Source organism: Monodelphis domestica, chromosome 3 (assembly GCF_027887165.1).
Source record: "Monodelphis domestica isolate mMonDom1 chromosome 3, mMonDom1.pri, whole genome shotgun sequence".
Taxonomy (NCBI): Eukaryota; Metazoa; Chordata; class Mammalia; order Didelphimorphia; family Didelphidae; genus Monodelphis; species Monodelphis domestica.
Genome location: NC_077229.1, coordinates 22,350,336 through 22,371,165, shown reverse-complemented (window position 1 = coordinate 22,371,165; position 20,830 = coordinate 22,350,336). Strand labels below are relative to the sequence as shown.

General features: G+C 42.9%; 1 protein-coding gene across 2 annotated transcripts in view; it reads left to right on the top strand.

Annotated features, from left to right (window-relative positions):
- ZNRF3 (zinc and ring finger 3) overlaps window positions 1-20,830 on the top strand; it is a 171,470-nt gene that overhangs the window by 92,455 nt on the left and 58,185 nt on the right. For both annotated transcript variants that reach the window (XM_007490489.2, XM_016432531.2), the window contains exon 2: window positions 7,784-7,909. In XM_007490489.2, the coding sequence (XP_007490551.2) occupies window positions 7,784-7,909 (126 nt within the window). The remainder of the gene's footprint in view (window positions 1-7,783; window positions 7,910-20,830) is intronic.

Here is a 20,830-nt window from a genome sequence, read left to right as displayed (position 1 = left end):
AGAAAGAGGAGAAGCCCTTTGTTCCAACCTAACCCTGCTGCTTACTGTCTTGGACAAGTCATTTTACTTGAAGCTCCATGAAGAATCAGGCTGCTGTATGCCATATCTGACCTCCATCCATTTGTTCTCCAGGATGCTGTACTGTAGGCATACACTGGACATTGCATTGTGAAAGGGAATTCTTTATTCCCTTCGTCTATTTTGATTTAATCAATCAAGAACTCAAAATACCTCTACTTAACACTTAAGTAAGAGAATTCACAAGTCACTTACTAGAGAAAACTCTCACCTCCAAAGGTCAGTGCTAGGCAAATTAAAAGACTGCAATTGGTTTCTGTGAAGAGGGGGAAGAGACAGGAAATGATGTGGGGAAAAAAGGGGTATAAAAAAGGAGACCAACATAGTCTGGGCTCTTTCCTTCATTGGGTTTTAGAGAGACTGGTTCCTTGGAGACCATTCCTTCCTTGGCTTTTGTAGACTCTTCCCTTGGATTCTGCATTGGTGAGCAGAGCTGAAGAGACACACTTTTTCTTGGAGTCATTCTGTGTTGGTGGAACTCTGGCTGAAGCCACACCGCGACTTCTTGCTGAGGACTACCAGAAAATCCACGTGCAGATATCGGGACTTGGGGAGGCCCCTTCTGGGGACTGAGCCGGACTTTACTGGAGCAGCACTTGGGGTGGTAGGCTGGACAAGGGTCTGTCTCCTTCCTACATTTCCCACTTTCAGTAGCTCTACTTTGTTGTAAATAAAAGCTACTAACAGTAATTTTTTACTTAAGGGCTAATATTTTATAAACAGCAACCACGGTCTCATTTAATATAACTCTCATGTTGAATCGAACCTATTTTTCAATCTTACAGTAGGGAAAAAGAGGAAAATCTATTGTATTTGTGCCCTGTGAGAACTATTTTGTGGCTACAGAATTAGTAGTCAGTCCTTCCACTCCTTTAGATCCTTGGGAAGCTCAGAAAGAGGATTGAATGGGCAGACAGAACTGAGGCATCTGTCCAAAGATGGTAAGATTTTAGGATATAGGCTGTTATTTAATCTGCTTCCAAAAAACAGTGATTAAATACCTAGCATGCTGGATGTACTGTTCTAAAATACGGGCCCTGGTCTCAAGAAGCTTCCAGTCCTCAAGAGTCAGAGGTCATGGAGCCAGCAAATGAGAAGGGGTTTCTAAATCCAGTTCTCTGTAATGCCTTGTCTAGTCTTAGTTAAGCCTTTCCCTATTTGTGGGGACTCTAAAAACTGAGGCAAAAGGGAAGGAAAGAAATGAAACTTTTATGTTGCAATGCCTAGATGCCAGATACTATGCTAAGAACTTTACAAATGTTACCTCATTGGATCCTCTTATCCTCTGTCACCACAACCCTGCGAGGCAGCTGCTGTCATAATACTCAGGTAAGGTGCCGGGCCTAGCCCAGGTTCACACAATTAGTAAGAGGCTGAGGCTGAATTATAAATGAGATCTGGGAGGAAGTAGCCAGTCAGAGGAAGAAGCCATAGGAGGTGCTTCCAGGGGAAGAAGGAGAAGTTTCTATGACATAACGTGTAGGGAAAGCTGGGCGTGCCAGAGTGTAGCCTGGAAAGAAAGGAAGGCGGCGCTACATTTCTGTTGGATGCTGGTAAAAATAAAGGTGTCATTGTCCCATCCAAGTTCATGGACCGTCTGCCCATCCCGATTTAGGGATGGGTTGGCATGGGTTTGAGTTCTCACTCTTCCTGCTGCCTCCATGGACAGTGGGGGATAATGCAGTTCGCACCTCTCGCAGGAAAGGGATGCAAAGCTCTTTCTCTGCAGCAATCCCTTAGGGTTATTATCCCGATTTTGTCCATAGGACATATGGGGTCCAGTGGAGGGAAGTGACTTGCCCACAATCAGCCAGACTGGTAAGTGCAATTATGGAGCACATCATGAGCACTTACTGGGCATGCTGGGTAAGGAGTGGAAATCCTGAGATCTGGTACTTCCACCCCCATGGAACAGCTATTTGCCAGCTAGAGTTGGTCCAAAAGGGTATAGGCAGAAAAACTTGGGAATAATGGCCTCCTATGCAGGCTCTCCCCCAGCGATGGGGTGCTCTCTCTCCTCCCTTTCCCATCCTAGCTGCCTTCAAGATTTGGCTTCATTTCCCCCCTTCTTCAGGGGGCCTCTCCCAGGCCATTGACTGACGTCCCCAGTTCTTTTCCCTTTCCCTGTGAATCTAGAATGTACCAAGTTCTCAGGTCTCTTCCAAATCTCCCCATTCTCTCTCCCCACAGTGTGCAACCTCCTTGAGGGTGCTGAATGTTTTTGCTTTTCTAAGGGTTTTGCAGTGACTAGCACATCGCAAGGACTTAGTGAATGAATGTTGATTGACTGTCTAATCTCAGTCTGGTGAGAGCGACATTTTTAGAACTGTGTGTGGTCCAGTCCTAGAGTAGAGAAGGATCCTTAGAGGTCAAGTTTGAGGCTAGGAATGTTTTTAGTGCCTGTATCAGTTCTCTTACAGAGCGAAGGCCCCCTCTTGTTCACTTGACTGTATGTCTGAGTGCCTTTCTAGGGCCCAGGCATGATGGTGGGGAGGTTGTGCTTATTAGCGAGACTGTTGGGAAAAAAAGGCTCCTATGTGTTGTCTGTTCCAAACTCTTCAGAGTAGAGAGACAGGAGCTCAATCCAAACATGCTGTGGTTCTCGGCTTCATGGCTCCAGTAACAACACCCTTGAAATTCTCACAGCTGGTGAGAGAACCATCGGTAATCCTGAATATGCAGTGTGAGGTCCCAAGGTTTAGTTCCACTGTTTCCCACCCCTGCCTTTATTTCAGTAGTCATAGGGAAGACCCCAGTTCACAGCTTGTGTATGGAGGATGTTTCTAGCTGTTCCTCCTGCTTTCCCTCCCCCTCTTTAAAAACCCTGAGGCACAAGACCCAGGCTGGCCTGAATGGGCCTGGAACAAGTGTAATTGTACCTCTGGTCCCACTGTGCCCCATGTGGAAGCTTGGCCCTTGCCCTTTGCTAAGAGCATCTTCTTTACTGTGGTTATTCAGCAAGTATATCAATAGCAATTTCTCACATTTATGTGGCACTTTAAGGTTTAAAAGGGGCATGTCAAAAGGGTGGTAAATACTAGAAGTGAAATTTGAACTCAGGACTGTACCTCCAGAGCCCAGTGCTCTTTCTACTGTGCCTCTTGATACACAACTAACATCAGCTTCTCAAGCCTTAGACGGACTTTCCTAATTGGTGAAAGATTATCAGATGATACGATAGCCTTTGCTTTTGTGTGAATTTACAGAATTGTTCCTTATAAACACCAAAAAAAAGCTTGAGTAGCCTTGTCTGACTAAAGTCAGGCCACATGTTTGGGGGTACAGTGCCCTTTTCCCACACATTTTGCCTTGGCCTGATACATGCTGAAGCAGATCAGGGATGGCGAGGTGAAGCTGTAGCACAGTCAGTTGCTGCACCCCCAATAACACTGTTTCAGCAGCCACCACCGATGGAGTGGTAACTGAGAGACCTCAAACCTGTTGGTGAGTTAGAGGGCTGTCTACCTCTGGCATGAGAAGATTTCCTTGGGCAGAAGGGATGGATTAGAACAGTCCTCCAGTGCCCGTGAAAGCAGCGAAAGCACGTACCATGGACCGCTGAGAGTTTTATCAGACATGGAAGATACTGAGGTCATCCACTGCATCCCTGGCCGTCATCAGTCATCCTGACTTTCGTCTTACTGCTGAATGTGGATGACTCTGGAAGAGAGGATGAGGCTGCTGGCTTTGTACCACTCTGCCTCTTTAAGTCTAATCTATGCTCGTGTCAAGACAAGGACAACAAGCAACCTGACAGTTATAATCTATACGTAGCTTTAAAAAAATCCCAAATAAACCATTTCCTCATATGTGGATGACTCCTTCGTTCTGCTTCTTGGAGCCATCACCTCTCAGTCACCCTCATCTCCTGGATCCCACCTGCTATCCCCACATATTAATATCTCCAAGGTTTTGTCTTGGACCTCTTCTCCCTCTTTACTCTCTGAGTTGTTGCCTCATCAGCTCCCATGGGCTTAACCAGCGATCTTCCCTCAGATTCAGTCTTGCATCGCCAATTGCATATTGGACATTTCTAATTAGATGCCCCAGCGATAGCTAGACCTCTGTATGTCCAAGTCTGAACTCAGTCGTCATCAGACATTTCCCAATTTGTATTGAAAGTACCACCCCCTTCTAGGCTCCTGGCTTCATAACTTTGGCACCAACCTTGACTCCTTAATCTCTTCTATCCCATGTACCCCAACAAGCTTCCAGATCCTGTCAGGGCTCCTTTTCTCTCCATGTGGCTTCCTCCTCAGCCCCTCTCCTGTAGATTATTGCAGCAGTCTCCTAATTGATCTCTGCTTCAAACCACCCCTCTGGCACAGTGGTTTGCAATACTCCACGATCTGACAATGTCATCTACTTGCTCACATTTATATACTGCTTAAAAGACTACAAAGCACCTGATGGCTATTAACTCATTTTATCTTCACATCAACCCTAGGAAATAGGGCCTGTTATTATAACTCCATTTTACTTATGAGGAAACAGAAGTAAATGGGATTAAGTGTCTTGCCTAGGGACACATAGCTAGTGTCCGAAGTTGAATTTGAACTCAGGTCTTTCAGACTCTAGGTCCAGGACTTTATTTACTCCAGTGCCTAGCTGCCTAAATAAAATAAAATCCAATTGCTCCATATATTGGAGGATAAATAGAAATTCCTTTGTTTTGCTTTTGAAGTTATTCACAACCTAACTCCCTGCCTCTCTTTCCAGCCTCATTAAATATGACTCCCCTTCCAATACTTGCATTCCAGTCATATGGATCTTTTTTTGCTGTCATTCACAGATGGCTCTCCAGGTCCTGACTCCACTCTTTCCCCATCCCTAGAGTTCATCTGTTCCTCAATTCTGTCACATAGAATTCCTTTCTTCTTCAAGGCTAGTTGAATATCACTACCTCCTTGGGGTCTTTCCTGATTCCCTTATCTGCCAGTGACCTCCTTTCCTTTCTCTCTCCTTTTTAGGTGTTTATTCTATAGAGAGTTAGATATATAGTAGTACAGGCTGTCTTCTCTACTAGGAAGTGAGCTTGAGAGTAGACTTATTTCATTCTGCAGGGTTGGGATATCTTGAGTGTCTCTCATACCTCCTATCCTAGACACATTTAAAAACCATTTAGAAATGCTGGATTTGGGAGAAGACCCACTATGCTTCTTTCTGGACTGGATGATGTCAAACAAAGCAGCTGGATTAAGACGACGTCTAAGGGCCTTTTCAGCTCCTCGGTTCTTTCATAGTGTAGTATTTCTGATTCTGACACCTACCTCCCAAAGTTGTTGTAAGGATGAAATGAGATAATTGCACAGTGCTTGGCACATGGCAAGCACTATGTAAATGTTAGCTTTTATTATTATTATTATTCAGGCATTCAAGTGGAAATACTAGAGGAAATGCAGTCTATCCCGCAGTTAAAGCAGAAGTAGTTGTAAAGATTAAAATTAATATTCAATACTCCAAGTATTATTTTAATACTATTTATTAAAATCCACTTAGAGCAGAGAAATGTAAAACAACCAGAGAAATTAAAACACAACAACAACAAAGCCAAAAAACCACTCCCTCCTTCATGTTGATACCAACCCAAAAAAGAGACCATGAGTGCAGAAATGGAAACTCCAAAACCCCATGGAGAAGGGGATTGTGGGAAGTGTAGTCTCTAGGGTTCAAGAGTCTAAATCAATACATTCCCCCTGTGATCCTTTGGGAGATCACTCCACAATAGATCATGAAAACACAACTAACTTATAACTTGAACTAGAGGTATATACAAATATTACAGTTTTTAAAGGGGAATTACAATAATTTTGGGATAAGAGAAAAATAAAAGGGAAAAGGAACAAAACCAATAATAGGTGCATTGACAAAGCCAATTAGGGGGCAGTCCCCTTTGGCATAGAGTGTACATTTAAAACAAAAGCATTTTAACCCTGCCACAGTTCAAATTCACCATATCTCAAAGTTCACCCTGGATCTTCTGGTACAGCGTGTGGTATCTCCAGGCATCTTCACAGCACCTTCTAGATTCTGGGAGGTAGTCTCTTGTTCTAAATTTGACTCAAATCCAAGTCAAAGTTCACAACAATAACATAGTTCCCCCTGAGGAAAATAATAATACATAGTTATCTAGATGTCTTAATTTCTAATCTTGTCTTCTTAATAAATTGGTTTTCTATCGAATTGACAGATTATACTGAAGTCCTTGAATTTCTCTTTATGCCATAGAGGTAGGCCTGAGTTCATTAAAGCTTGAGCAGCAGAATCTTTGACTGGTTGAAGGAAGAGTCAGTCCATCTAAGTCTGGAGAAGCTTATCACATGGAATTTAGACAGAAGAATATTAACATTTGGTTAGGGGTGGGTGGGGTTTGTTTCTCTAATGTTGTTCTGTCATTTTAGTCCTGTCTTATTCTTTATTGACTCCATTTGGGGTTTTCTTGGCAAAGATACTGGCGAGGTTTGCCATTTCTTTACCTCATTTTACAGATGTGGACACTGAGGCCAACAGGGTTAAGTGATTTGCCCCGGGTCACACAACTAGTCAATGTCCACAGTGGGACTTGAACGTAGATCTTCCTGACTCTGGGTCTGGTGTTCTATGCACTATGATATCTAGCTATTGTTCTCCTCTCTTACATGAGAGAAAGATTCATAGAGGAAATAAAATGAAGAAGGCAGGCTTCACATTCCGTCAGTTCCTACTCTAGCAGAGTACCGCTTTTTTCTGTTATGTGTCCCTTGGAGCTGTCCTGCCTGCATTACTAGTAAATAGTGAAGTCACTCACAGTGGGTCGTTGTACATTTTTGCTGTACGATGCTCTCCTGGTTGTGATCTTCTTCATCACGTATGGCACTCTTGTGTTGCATTGCCATCCCATAGCACGGCTTGTTCCCCAACTGATGAACATGCCTTTGGCTTCTAGTTCTTTGCCACTACAAAAGGAGATGCTCTGCATATCTCCACCCCCCCCCCCCCCACACACACACACACGCATGCAGGTCGTTTTCCCCTCTTTGATCTCTTTGGCATGCATGCCTAGTCGTGGTATTGCTGGGTCCAAGGCTGTACACACTCTTACAGCCCTTTGGACACGGTTCCAGAGTGTTCCCCAGAACGGTTGGATCAGGTCACAGTTCCACCAACATCGTGTGTCCCCGTTTTCCTGCGTCCCCTCCAACACTGATCATTTTCCTTTTTGGTTATATTAGCCGGTCCAGTAGGTGTCAGAATTGCTTGGATTGACATTTCTCTAATTAGGGGCTGAACTTGGAATCAGACCCAGGCGCCCTTACTGGTGAAGCAGTGAGTGCAGGGCCTGTTGGGGAGAGTATCGCCTGAATGGAGGGGAATCACGAGAGCCGTTTGTTAATGGTGGGTGCTGCCATTCCAGCAGTCAGGAGGCCCTGCTGGCATTTGAACTGAAGTCACCATCTTTTTGTGTAAAGGAATATTGTTTTGTTAGCAGTGTGAGTTGGATTTTCAGCGAGGCACAATCCTGGAAGAGGGAAGACCTCTCCAGAGGCAGTCGTAGCCCGCCAGGGGTCTGAACCAGGCTGGTGGCTGTGGGAACAGATCGGGCGGTGCTAGCCATGTCACACACAGCCCTTGGTCCCTGGGGAGCCAGGGAGGGGAAGGGGAAGCAAAGCACACTTTGAGGGTACAGTTAGCTGCCTTTTCAACTGTCTCCTGTTTTGTTTCCTAGATGCACCCTCTGGGACTCTGTAACAACAACGATGAAGAAGACTTGTATGAATATGGCTGGGTGGGAGTAGTGAAGCTGGAGCAACCAGAGCTGGACCCGAAGCCGTGTCTCACTGTCCTCGGCAAGGTAAGACCCAGCCCCTCCAGGGGATTCCCTTGGGACCTTTGGCCACTGAAGAGCAAGATACAGAGGAGAGTAACCCCGGAGAAACAAGAGTGTGGACAGCCACAGAACAGATGGTAATACTTTCTTTTGTGTTGCCAAACTAGCACTCTCTATAATAGACCCCAAGGTCATAATTTTATTTATTTTAAATTTAATGAATCTCAAAAACATCTCCATATGCAAAGTAGGACAGAAAAGATGCTGTGGACCCATGATTCCTGTGTACAACTTGCCTTTGGAAGATAGATAACACTGTCAACAGATTACGTTTGCAGCGGGGCCTACTGATCTGTGAATTCCTCTGAACGACCTTCAGTTTCCCCTTGGGCATTTTAGAAGATGCTTCAATGAGGACTTGGTTTTTATTCTGACATCCCTTTTGCTAAGTCCCCCCACAGCTCTCCAGATGGAAAAGGCACAGTTATAAACAAATGAACATAGCAAAATAGATCCATTATTGACTGGTATTCACAAGTCGTGCTATGTGATTGCAATGGAACATGAGAGTGCCATAAGAAGGGAAGATGATCACAACCAGGAGAGCATCGTACAGCAATAATGTACAATGACCAACTGTGAATGACTTAACTATTTATTAGTAATCCACAGCCTTTCCTCAGAGGAGCTGGGCTTGGGCAGGGAGGGCATTGATCCTTGTTCTTCAGCGTGTCCTGCTGGGTTCTACCCTATATTCGTTGTGGTTTTGCTCACTTCACTGTTGGAAAAGGAGGAGGATGGTTGAGTTAAATTATTGACAGTGAGCTTTTCTCCTCTTGGTCCTAGGAAATCTGGAAGTTAGAGGAAGGCAGACACAATGTAGACCTTCAATGCTTTTTGATTTGAAACCCTTCATGGAATTTGCCTAGCTCAAGTCTCATGTGTGTTTAAACCCTTACCATCTATCTTAGAATCAATACGTGTATATATATTGGTTCCAAGACAGAAGAACAGCAGGGGCTAGGCAGTAGGGTTTAAGTGACTTGCCCAGTCACCCTGCTAGGCAATGACTGAAGTTAGATTTGAACCCAGGACCTCTTGTCTCTAGGCCTGGCTCTCCATTTACTTAATCCACTGAGCCACCTAGCCACCCCCTAAACCTATGTATTTTTAAGTCAAATATTTCAGAGCACCTGTTGCTAATCTGTTTGTAGTAGAAAACCTATCCTCGTTTTGTGGTTCCCTCTTCAGGAACCCAAGTGGTAGTCCTTGCCTTCTCAGTGATTTCAGCTCGCTTACTTGCTTATTAATGTAATTCTTGGCTTGCGTCCTGTTACAGGAGTAGAGAAGCCATGATTCTCTTGAGTGGATTGTGGAAGTGGTCAGATACCTCTGAGGGGTGGTCAGTGCTCAAGTTTTTCTTGGCGCCCTTGATCTCAGATGGTAGTCTGATGTTTGCCACACTCCAGGAGAATGACTTTCTTCCCACTCTCCACTGTGCTGCGATTGGGAAAAATGTGATTTGATTTGCACGACACTGGCTTGGCTTGTTTTGTTCACAGAGGATCAGTGTACGTGTATGGTGGTGTTGGTTCAGGGCTCAAAGGAACATGCCTCCTACAGTGTCAGGAGAATGAGGCCTTTGAAATTACTCTGAGGTCATGAATATCTCCTTCCTTAAGTAGAAGACCTACCTATTCTGATTTTCCTGGCAAAGCCTTGTATGGTTGAGGCTATGTGGCTGGGAGACCTTGGTGGGTCAAACCTCTCTGCATCTATTAATGATTAAACATGATGAGGTCCATTTAATAAACATTTATTGAATGCCTCCTCCATTCTGAACATGTTGGGGGATACAGAAAAGTGGAAGAGAGGAATCTACTTAGTTCCAGCAGAAGTCTCTTGTGTGTGGGCTGCTCAAAGTGACTGTTTGGCCAGTGGTCAATTGTGTACATAGTAAGAATTTGACTTGAAGTTTTTTTCTAAATAAGAATCATTAGTTGGGGGTCAGGGAGGTAAGGAAATGAGGCTTATTAAGGCTAGAAAATTTCATGTTTCTTTAAAACCTGGCTCAAGGCTGGTGAAATGATGACTAGAGCTTATCTATTTCTCTTTGTAATCCTCTAAAAAGAATTATTTTCTGCTGTTTTTCTTTTCATGCAAAACACACTTCCATATTGGTCATCGTAAAAGCAAAGCCATACATAAACCAAACCCCAAAACAAAACCAAAAATATACTGAAGTTAAAGATGAATCCAACAATTCTTTCTCTGGAGGTGGATGGCATTACCCATCATAAATCTTTCAGGATTGTCCTAGATCAGTGCATTGCTCAGAGTAGCCAAGTTTTCACAGATAATGATTATGTACAATGTTCTCCCAGTTTTGCTTATTTCACTCTGCATCAGTACCTGCAGAGATCTTTCCAGCTTTTCCTGAAATCACGTTGCTTATGATTTCTTAGAGCCCAGTAGTATTCCATTTCCAATATATATCTCAATTTGTTCAGCCATTCCCCAGTTGATAGACATCCCATCAATTTCCAATTCTTTGCCACCTCAAAAAGAATAGCTATAAATATTTTTCTTCCTTTCCCCTTTTTTATGATCTCTTTGGGACACAGATCTAGTAGTGGTATCACAGGATCAAAGGGAATGCACAGTTTTATAGCCTTTTGGATATAGTTCCAATTTGCCCTCCAGAATGGTTGAAATCAGTTCACAATTCCACCAACAATGCATTAGTGTCCCAGTTTCACCACATCCCCTCCAACATTTACCACTTTCCTTTACTGCCATATTTGCCAATCTGATAGGTTTGAGGTGGTACTTCAGAGATGTTTTCATTTGCATTTCTCTAATCAAGAGGGATTTAGAACACATTTTCATATGATTATTGACAGCTTTGATTCCTTCATCTGAAAATTGCTTGTTCATATCCTTTGACCATTTGTCAGTTGGGGAATGGCTTGTATTTTTATAAATTTGTCTTAGTTTTTTATAAATTTGAGAAATTAGACCTTTATCAGAGTTGTTTGTTATAAAAAACTTCCTAGTTTGTTGTTTCCCTTCTAATATTGGTTAGATTAGTTTTGTCTGTACAAAAGTTATTTAATTTAATATAATCAAACTTATTCATTTTACATCTTATAATATGCTCTGCCTCTTGTTTGGTCATAAATTCTTCCCTTCTACAAAGATCTGCCAGATAAACTATTCTGTGTTTCCCTAATTTGGTTATGATGTCACTCCTTATATCTAAATCATCTATCCACTTTGAGCTTATTTTGGTTTAGGGTGTGAAATAATGGTCTCTACCTAGCTTCTGCCATACTGTTTTCAATTTTCCCAGCAGTTTTTATTAAAGAATGAGCTCTTATTCCAAAAGCTGGCATCTCTGGATTTATCAAACACTAGGTTGCTAAGGTCATTTACAAAATCCCTGTATGCTGTGTATCTAACCTGCTCCATCAATCTGCCATTCTATTCATTAGCCAGTACCAAATTGTTTTGATGACTGTTGCTTTTTACTACAGTTTGAGATCTGGCATTGCTAGGCCTCTTTCATTCATGATTTTTCCCCCCATTAGTTCTCTTAATATTCTTGACCTTTTGTTTTTCAATATGAATTTTGTTACTATTTTTTTTCTATAAAATATATATAAATATATAAATATAAAATTTCTATAAAATAATTATTTGGTAGTTTGATTGGTATGGCACTGAAGAAGTAATTAGGAGGAATTGTCACTTTTATTATATTAACTCAGCCTATCCATGAGCAGTTAATATTTTTCCAATTGTTTGGATCTGACTTTATGTGAAAAGTGTTTTGTAATTGTGTTCATATAAATGCTATGTTTGCCTTGGCAAGTAGATTCCCAGGTATTTTATGTTGTTTAGTGATTTGAAATGGAATTTCTCTTTCTAATTCTGGCTGCTAGTAGCTCTGTTTTTTAAAACTTTGCTAACCATACTTTATCTTTGAGCTGAACCCAAGGAGCTGATGACATGAGGGTCCTGGGAAAAGAGGCATTGTGATAAGCTGAGATGTCCTTGTAGGTAATTTGGCTTTTGATCTCTAGGGTGGAGCATGAAGAAAGTGGATGGGGTGGGGGCATAGAAGACAATAGAAGGAATCAATGAGCTCTGCTGCCAAGTCAACTTGGGGAGGGTTAAAAGCCCCTAGGAGTGGATATTGAGACTTGCAGAGAACCCAGACAAGGGAGGAAAAGTCTCTTTTATCACAGCCTGGCCAGACATTCTGGAAATTATGTGGGAGAATGGAGGAGGGGGGAAAGAGGAAGAAAGATGGCGGTTACACCAATGGCGACTTCTTTCCTTGGCCCATCTTCACCTGAAATGCCTCCACTGGCAGCTGCACCCCCACCCCCCATCATGAATAAGTTAGCATGTACCTTGAAAAATTCTGTTCCATCAAGGAAAATAGAGAGAAGGAGAAATAATGTTAGACCATAAAGTGTTTTTAAAAGGACAAAAATTGTAGCAGATACTGTGATTCCTCAGAAGTTCAGATTAAGGTATCTTAAAAGTACAAAGCAAATTTTATTCATCCTTCGTTTTATTCATGTTGAGTCTGAAAATGTAGGAAAGGCCCATACTGCTCCTGATGCCCTTCTTTGGAATTCTTCAGACACTGTAGGAAATGGTCCTTCCTGCCTGGTGCTAGTTAAGCCTAATAAGGTGAGAGAGCCTAATAAGGGCCTGAGCAGAAGGGGCAGCCCCAAATAAACCTTTGCATCCTGACTCAGCCATTTACTTGTTTGGCCATGGTCTTGGGGGGGGGGGGCATTTCTCCTTGCTGGACTTCCATTTACCACACCAGTAAAAGGAAGGCCCATTTCTGTTCAAAGATTTTATGATTCTAAGGAGTAGAACTAGAGGGTTATGAGAGCCTAGTTGCCTTGACAATTAGTGTGTATTCTTCATTTTTATTCCTGAAGTGAAAACTTGTGGGGCTTTCTGTAAAAAGTAAGGCTAAATTACAAGGTGGGTCAGGGGATAGAGAGCCAGTCCTGGAGACAGGGGGTCCTAGGTTCATGTGGGACATCAGAAGCTTCCTAGCTTTGTGTTAACTCCCGTTGCCCAGCCCTTACTGCTTTTCTTCCTTGGAACTGATAACACAGTATTGATTCTAAGACAGAAGATAAGGGTAATCCAGAATTGCTCTAGAAGGGAGGGGCAATTCATCTGGCTCTAGTTAAAACAACATAGGGGGAGATTTGCAGTGGTGCTGGGCTAGAAACTTGGCTGTTTGACTGGACAGGTCCCTTCCCCTCTCTAGGTCTTGGTTCTCTCATCTGTAAGACAGGCCTAGGGCTCTTTGTGTTTTCTCCCTTCTAGGAAAGTCCTCTGTAAGCTACATCTGCAGATGAGTGCTGAGGTTGCCTTGTGGTTTTTCAGTTGGACCATTTGGCCAATTTTTGGAGTTGTCCTGTGTCAGAAGGATTTTATAGATGTGTGCATGGAAGCAGTACTGAATTACCCAATTGCTACATTGTTCAGATCCACACAGATGGAATGTGTCTTTCCCCAAGATTCTGGAAGAGCAAGCATGCATCGTGGACAAAGAACTGGCTTCAGGACTGGGGAGAACTGGGGTCATGACGTAACTCTGACCCTGGGAAGGGCATTTGGCCTCAAAACTCTGCTGAGAAATTGCAAAGGTGCTAGCCCACATGGGTAAGGGGAATTTTCTCTGAAATCACAGCGGCAGGCCCTGTTCATTTTGAGGCAAAGAGATCAAGTGTGGTCAGTGGGGATGAGGGCTTCACATGACCAAGACAGTGTGGCTTTACTGCTGCCAAGTCTTGGTCTCTTGAGTCAGAAGAGACATCCTTATCCTCCCTGCCTCCCAAAGGGAGAAGATGGCCCGATGTGGGGGCCTGAACCCTGCTCTGGAGATGAGCAGCCTGACTCTGGGCCCAGCACACCCCACCACTCTGTGTCTGTGGGACCATGGGCTGGCCTTTCTATTCCTTCTCTGGACTTCAGAGACCTGATGGCTGGAATGGACTTAGCAAGCAGACTGCAAGTGCTCCCCCTGTAATGTTGGGAGGTAGGGGGGCTGGGAAGTTGGGAAAACACTTTAACCAAAAGATGCCCCCTTATTACTGCTGTGCCTTTAGCTTCCAAAACTGATTCATCGATTGTTTATGACACACAGGACAGGGTACCCAAGTTGTCAGGGAACTGGAAATGCTCAGATCCCAGCCTCTCTCAGAGGCTTATAGTCTGGTAGACGGGTAACAATGCAGAAAGGGTCAGGGGTAGGGAGTTCCTGGAGGACCTAGTCTTTGATATGGACTTTAAAGGGTCCCAGACAGGATTTCATTCTTTCTCTCCTCCATGAGTTAGAATAAGACTGTTCCCTCCTCAGGATGACAAAGGGCACTGGAACCCTGGCCCCAGAAGAGCTGTATTCAAGCCTGTCCTTGGATAACAACCTGATGACAGATAAGCTATTTCGCTTCCCTGGCCCATTTTTTCATCCTTCAAATGAGGGTTTGGACTTGAGGTGTTTCCCTTGTGACATTCCCTGAAGTGGATCTTTCTAGCCTCGACATTCCATGATCCTAAAATGGTGCACTAGAGCATTTATAAATAGGACCTTGAATTTGAGGGTGTATGGAGGTGCTCAAGATTCCCAGTTCATTAGACTGTTCAATTTCTAGTAAACTTTGAGTGGTTTCATTCAAAGTTTGTCCCCCAGAAATTGTTACGGTGCCCTCCTGCCAACCAGCCACTCTTTTCTGCCCTATTCCTAGCTCTCTACTCTGGAAAATAGATTTCTTTTCATTCAGTCTAAGGTAGATGAACTTTTAAAGCAGATGCATTAAACCAGTGGTTCACATCCAACGTGTGGTCAGCTAAGGTCCTCTCAGATGGTCTATTTGGAAACCTTCTCCCTAGTATATACTCCTGGCGTCGGTTTTTAAACCAAGTAGGATATTTCTACATAGTCCTCCTTTGAAATGTCCTCTTCTGGAAGCTTGCCCGCCATTCATTAAAACCTGACCTTCATTTGACAAATCGTTTTAAAAGGACCTACTATGTACAGAGTAGTGTGCTGAGGGCTGAGGATGGGAGGGGGCCAGAAGCGGGACATACAGTATTCCCCTTGACAGAGCTCCCAGGCCTCCTTGGGAACTAACACAAACTGAATCGGGGTCTCATTGTTGAAACAACCATGGAAAAGATCACGATGTCTCCTGTAATCTCTTACTAAATCTAAGATGTTTTCATGGCCAGGAGACAAGAGTAAAGGAAGCCCCATAACTGGAGAGGAGGGCCATGAGCAGGGAGAAGGGAGCTCTGTGGCTGGCATGTCTGCTAAGTTGTGGGGAAGATGATTTTGAATGACAAGCCTAGAACTGTAGTAAGCATTTACCTAGGGGCGCACCAGGCTTGGGCAAGGGGAGCAATATCAGGGAAGTATTGTTGTTTGAGGAAGATTATTCTGGCAGTATTATACAACAGGGTTGGAAAGGGTCCTTACTCCTAGGAGGTGTGTTGCGCAGACTTGGTGGAGCTGCCCCTGGAGTGAAGACAATTATTGTCAAATGTAGGAAGCCTGAAGTTCTAACCTTGAGCTCTCACTTGCCCTCCTTTTTCCTGGTTAGGCCAAGAAGGGTTCAGTGACAGGGTGGTGGGATTGCATGTGACAGTGCCAGCAGAGGTTGCTTCGTTCTGCCCTCTGCCACCCCTCTTCTTGATCTCATCGCTGTGCTACTTACTCACACCTTGACTGACCACCTCTTTCAGCCTCTCTTCCTTCTCACTGGAGGGTAGAGTAAGTGGCACACTCTTTCCTCTCAGTGCCTTCCTTTATAACAGGCAGAAACTGGGCTTTCTGGCTCAATCCACTACGCAGCGGCTGTCCGGCACTGGTACCCCCTTGCCATTCCTCCCCTTTCCCAGCTTCCCTCCCTCCTTTTGTATGTTGTCTTCTCTTGTTAGATTGGGAACTCTTTGAGGGCCAGGACTGTCTTTCTTGTTATAAATTGTATCCCCATTGCTTGGCACTGGCGCTTAATAAATGCAGATCAGATTAGATTGGAAGCCCCTGACAGGACGGTGAGATACTAGAGAATAATAATGCCTTAGACTTAGGGCTAGAATTACATTTGGTATATACAATTGACAAAGTACTTACACACACACACACACACACACACACACATTCCTTAATAAATAAATACTCAAAGGATATGAAATAAACAATTCTTAAAAGAATTGCATATTATTCACAAACAGATAAAAGAACGCTCCAGATCACTAATAATAAGCAAGATGCAAATTAAAAGAACCCCAAGATTTCACCCCCATCCTCTTCAAATAAGCAAAAATGGTAATACCCAGTGTTGGAGAGACTGTAGAATAAGGACTCTGTATCATTGTTGGTGGAGCTGGGGATGTTTGACTGTTTTGGAAAGCAATTTGGAATTATGCAAATAATAGGTTTCTTGCTGAGGGTGCCAAAACTTTAATTCAGCTGAATGGTGGCTTATCTACACCCCTTCTATTCCAGCCAGTTCATCCAAACACACTTGTGTTCTCAGTCCTGTCTCTTGCTTCTCTTTCCCACTTCCAGATACCTAAAGGATACATTATGGGCCATTTGTTTGGGAAGTGTCTTTCCCTGTCCATGTTCTCCTCAAATATGAAAACAAGATTGACCAATTAAAAGAGAAATCAGCTGCATGTACTTAGAAACATTTTCTGTGTCTGAGGCTTCATTGAACTCTATGTTGGGAGCCAAGACTCCATTTTAATGGCAGATACATTGGACTGAGTTCAGCCCCAGGCTTTTTATCAGTGGGACTTGGCCAGCTATGATGTTCTCAGGGTTAGCAGGACTCCAAATTAGCTAACTTGGCATTACTTGACTTTGGAGATAGCTTGGCCCTGCCATTTCATAAATCCTACCTATGCACAGAGAACCTGATCAGTCTCTGGCCTCTGCCTCGAGTAGAGGAAGTCAGAGAGGCTCCCACTTCTTAGCATGGATGCATGGACTGGATGGACAGAATGGGTTTGGGCTTAGCCACCAGTAAGTCTGACCAGGATATTCACTTGGTAATATCGAAGGAGCATGGCTGAAGAGTATATACACAGGAGCTTCCAAAAATGACTGAGCGCTGGGACTGCAGGTTCAGCTGATGGCAGCCTCTGTGGAAACCAATTTTTCATGAACCAAAGTTCGCATCCAATGATATTGCTCTGCACTGCACAATAATTTATATCCCAAGATGAGAAAAAGGTGGGGGGAGGGGGAGAAATTATTATTAACATAATGCAACCCAACATGTTAACGATCTTTACACCATTGAAATTCATTCATACTTAGTTCTGCTTGGCATAAAAGAACAAGATTTTAACCAAATAAGTAAATGAATGAATAAACAAATAAGAATGTTCCCAGTCAACTCTGTTGACTGTCCTATTCATTTTTTGTTTATATATATTTGCATCTCCCGATCAAACTTGTAAACTTTTTGAAGCAAGGGTACCATGTGATGCTGTTTTGAAATTATTCACAGGAGGGGGCAGCTGGGTGGCTCAGTGGATTGAGCCAGGCCTAGAGACAGGAGGTCCTGGGTTCAAATCTGGACGTAGACACTTCCCAGTGGTGTGACCCTGGGCAAGTTACTTAGCCCCCATTGCCTAGCCCTTACCACTCTTCTGCCTTGGAGCCGATACATAGTATTGACTCCAAGATGGAAGCTGAGGGTTTAAAAACAAAAAAGAAATTATTCACAGACATTTCCTAGGTGTTTCTTATGTAGAAAGGTAAATAATCTTTTTTTTCCTTTGAAAGATGAGGTATGCATAAAACTCCACTTCCCTCTCATGGAATAGAAACTTTTTTTAGCCAAGATCTCAGTTTAAGCATCAGTTAGTTCAACTTTACCTATACTCTTTTTTTTTTTAAACATTTAACTTCTGTCTTAGAATAGATATTGATTTGAACCCAGAGCCTCCTGCCTCCAGGCCTGGCTCTTGATCCACCGAGCCAACTAGCTGACCCTGCATGTCCTTTTTTAAAAAATCCATATCTTCTCTCTTAGAATTGAGTCTGTGTATTGTTTGCAAGGTATAATGGTAAGGGATAGGCATTGGGGGGAAAGTGACTTACCTGGGGTAACACAACTCAGAAATGTCTGGGATCAGATTTGATACCAAGAAATTCCATCTCTTGGCCTGGCTATCCACTGACATACCAACACCTCCATCCTTCCAGTATTCTTAAAAAGAGAAAGAAGAAAGTACCTTCCAAAAATTTTTATCCCAAAAAGAAGATCAGCAAAGTATGGAATGATGCTGTGTCTCTTCAGCTTCCTCCAGCCCCCAAAGAAAAGCTATTTTAAAGTCCCACTTAACATCTCAAATTCAGCCTTCCTTTCTAACATGGTGTTTTTGTTGCAGAAGAATTCAACGCAAAGAAAAAAGGTATCAAGTTTTAAACAGTATAAAATAGATGAGGAGTTCATCAGGGACTAACTGAAACCATTATTTATTTGTTTTTTAAATTTCACTTTTATTGTCATGCAAAATACAATTCCATATTGGTTACATTACATATTTTTGTAAGAGAAAACTCTTACATAACCAAAACCCCCAAACAAAGCCATAAATACACTGATGTGAAAGATGATCCCTACAGTTCTTTCTCTTGAAGTGCATAGCATTCCCCATCATAAGTCTTTCAGGATTGTCTCAGATCAGTGCTTTGCTCAAAGTAGCCAAGTTTTCCCAGATAATCATTGTCCAATGTTGCTGTGTATATTCTATCAGTTCTGCTTATTTCACTCTGCATCAGTTCCTGTAGATCTTTCTAACTTTTTCTGAAATCATCTTGATTATCATTTCTTATAGTCCGATAATATTCCATCATAAATATGTTCCACAATTTGTTCAGCCATTCCCTAATGGATGGATGTCCCCTCAATTTCTAATTCTTTGCCGCCACAAAAAGAGCAATTATGAATATTTTTGTGCAAGTAGGTCCTTTCCTCTTTTTTTTGATCCCTTTGGAATACAGACCTAGTAGTGGATATAGTTCCAAATTGCCCTCCAGAATGGTGGAATCAGTTCACAATTCCACCAACAATGCGTTAGTGTTCCAATTTTGCCACATCCCCTCCAACATTTACCACTTTCCTTTACTGCCATATTGGCCAATCTGATAGGCTTGAGGTGTACCTGTAGTAAGCAAAGACTCCTTACTACATATCTCAGCATTGTTTCAGTTTGCATTTCTCTAATCAAGAATAATTTAGAACAGTTTTATGTGATTATTGATGGCTTTAATTTCTTTAACTGAAAATTGCTTGTTCATTTCCTTTGACCCTTTGTCAATTGGGGAATGGCTTGTGTTCTTATAAATTTGAGAAATTAGACTTTTATCAGAGACTTCTGTCATAAAAATTTTTTCCCCAGTTTATTGTTTCCCTTCTAATCTTGATTAGATTCGTTTTGTTTGTACAAAAGCTTTTTCATTTAATATAATCAAAATTATTCATTTTACATCTTATAATATTCTGCCTCTTGTATGGTCAGACATTTCTTCCCTTCTCCATAGATCTGCCAGGTAAACTATTCTGTTTTCCCCTAACTTGGTTATGGTATCACTCTTTATATTTAAATCATATATCTATTTTGAGCTTATCTTGGTATAAGGAAGTGATGTTGAACCTATGGCAAGGGTACCAGAGATGACACATAGAGCACTCTATTGACAATCTACTCACCCTCCAAGAGTTCATTACTAGAAAGGCAGAGGGACTTGGGCAGAGCTGCTTTCCTCCCTCTCTGATCTCCTGAAGCTTCTCTTTCTCAGGGTAAAAGTTGCCAGTTAACGTCAGTTGATCCTTTTATGACATGGTCTCCCAACCCCTCACCATGCTGGTTGTCTTCCTCTGAATTTGCTCCAATTTGCTAGTGGTCTTTCTGCTGGTGTGGTGTCCATAACTGACCACATTGTGGTCTGACTACAACAGGGCTATCACCTCCCTTGTGGTTTTTGGAGACCTCAAATTGATCTGGTGTTTGGGGGAACCCTATAGTAATTCCACAAGGACTGACCAGAGGAAGCCTCCTCAACTCCCAAACATAACTCTTATTGACTGAAGCTGTTGAGAAGTTAGAGAAACTCTGGTCTGTTTGTCTAAGTGTCTGTGAGATCATTCCCCTTCTGTTCTCTCTTCCTTGGTTTATTCTCCACTGGGGAGGGAAGAGAATAACTTTTCGTTCTTGCCATGGGCAGTATTAGGACTGGACTGAACCTCCCTTATGAGCTTTCAGTCCAAGCTACAAAAAAAATAGGATTCATTCTGTGATCAGGGGTCATCAGTTCTCTCTCTCAAGGTGGCTAGCATTTTTTATCATACATAAGTCCTTTGGAATTGCCTTGCATCAGAAGAGCTGTCTTCCTCGCTCGATCATCATGCGATGTTACTATTCCTATCAGTGTTGAAGTATTGTCATTTTTTCATCATTTCATATCAGTCTTTCAGGTTTTTCTGAAACCATCCCCTTCATCATTTTTATAGCATGAATGTAGTGGTAGTCTCTCGGTGATCGAGAATGACTATTGTCTTTGTGCAATTACATCTACGGTGTACCCTCATGTGGCTTTGGAGTCCAAAGGCTGAGGCGCACAGTTTGTGGCACATGGGGCATGGGACTCCAGTTGTTATGGGAGGGGCGGTTGTGGCCTGGTGTCGGCGTTCACGCGCAGCGGCAAGACGTCGATGTCGCTCATCTTCAAAGGTGGTGACGGCATGGTGAATGTGGGTTCGCCAACTGCTTCTGACAGAGGCAGCGAGTTCTAGTTGCTTTGGTGTGGTGCCAGCCCACTTCAAGTTGGACTTTAGCTGATCCTTGAATCTTTTCTTTGGTCGGTCTTGTTTCCTGAGTCCA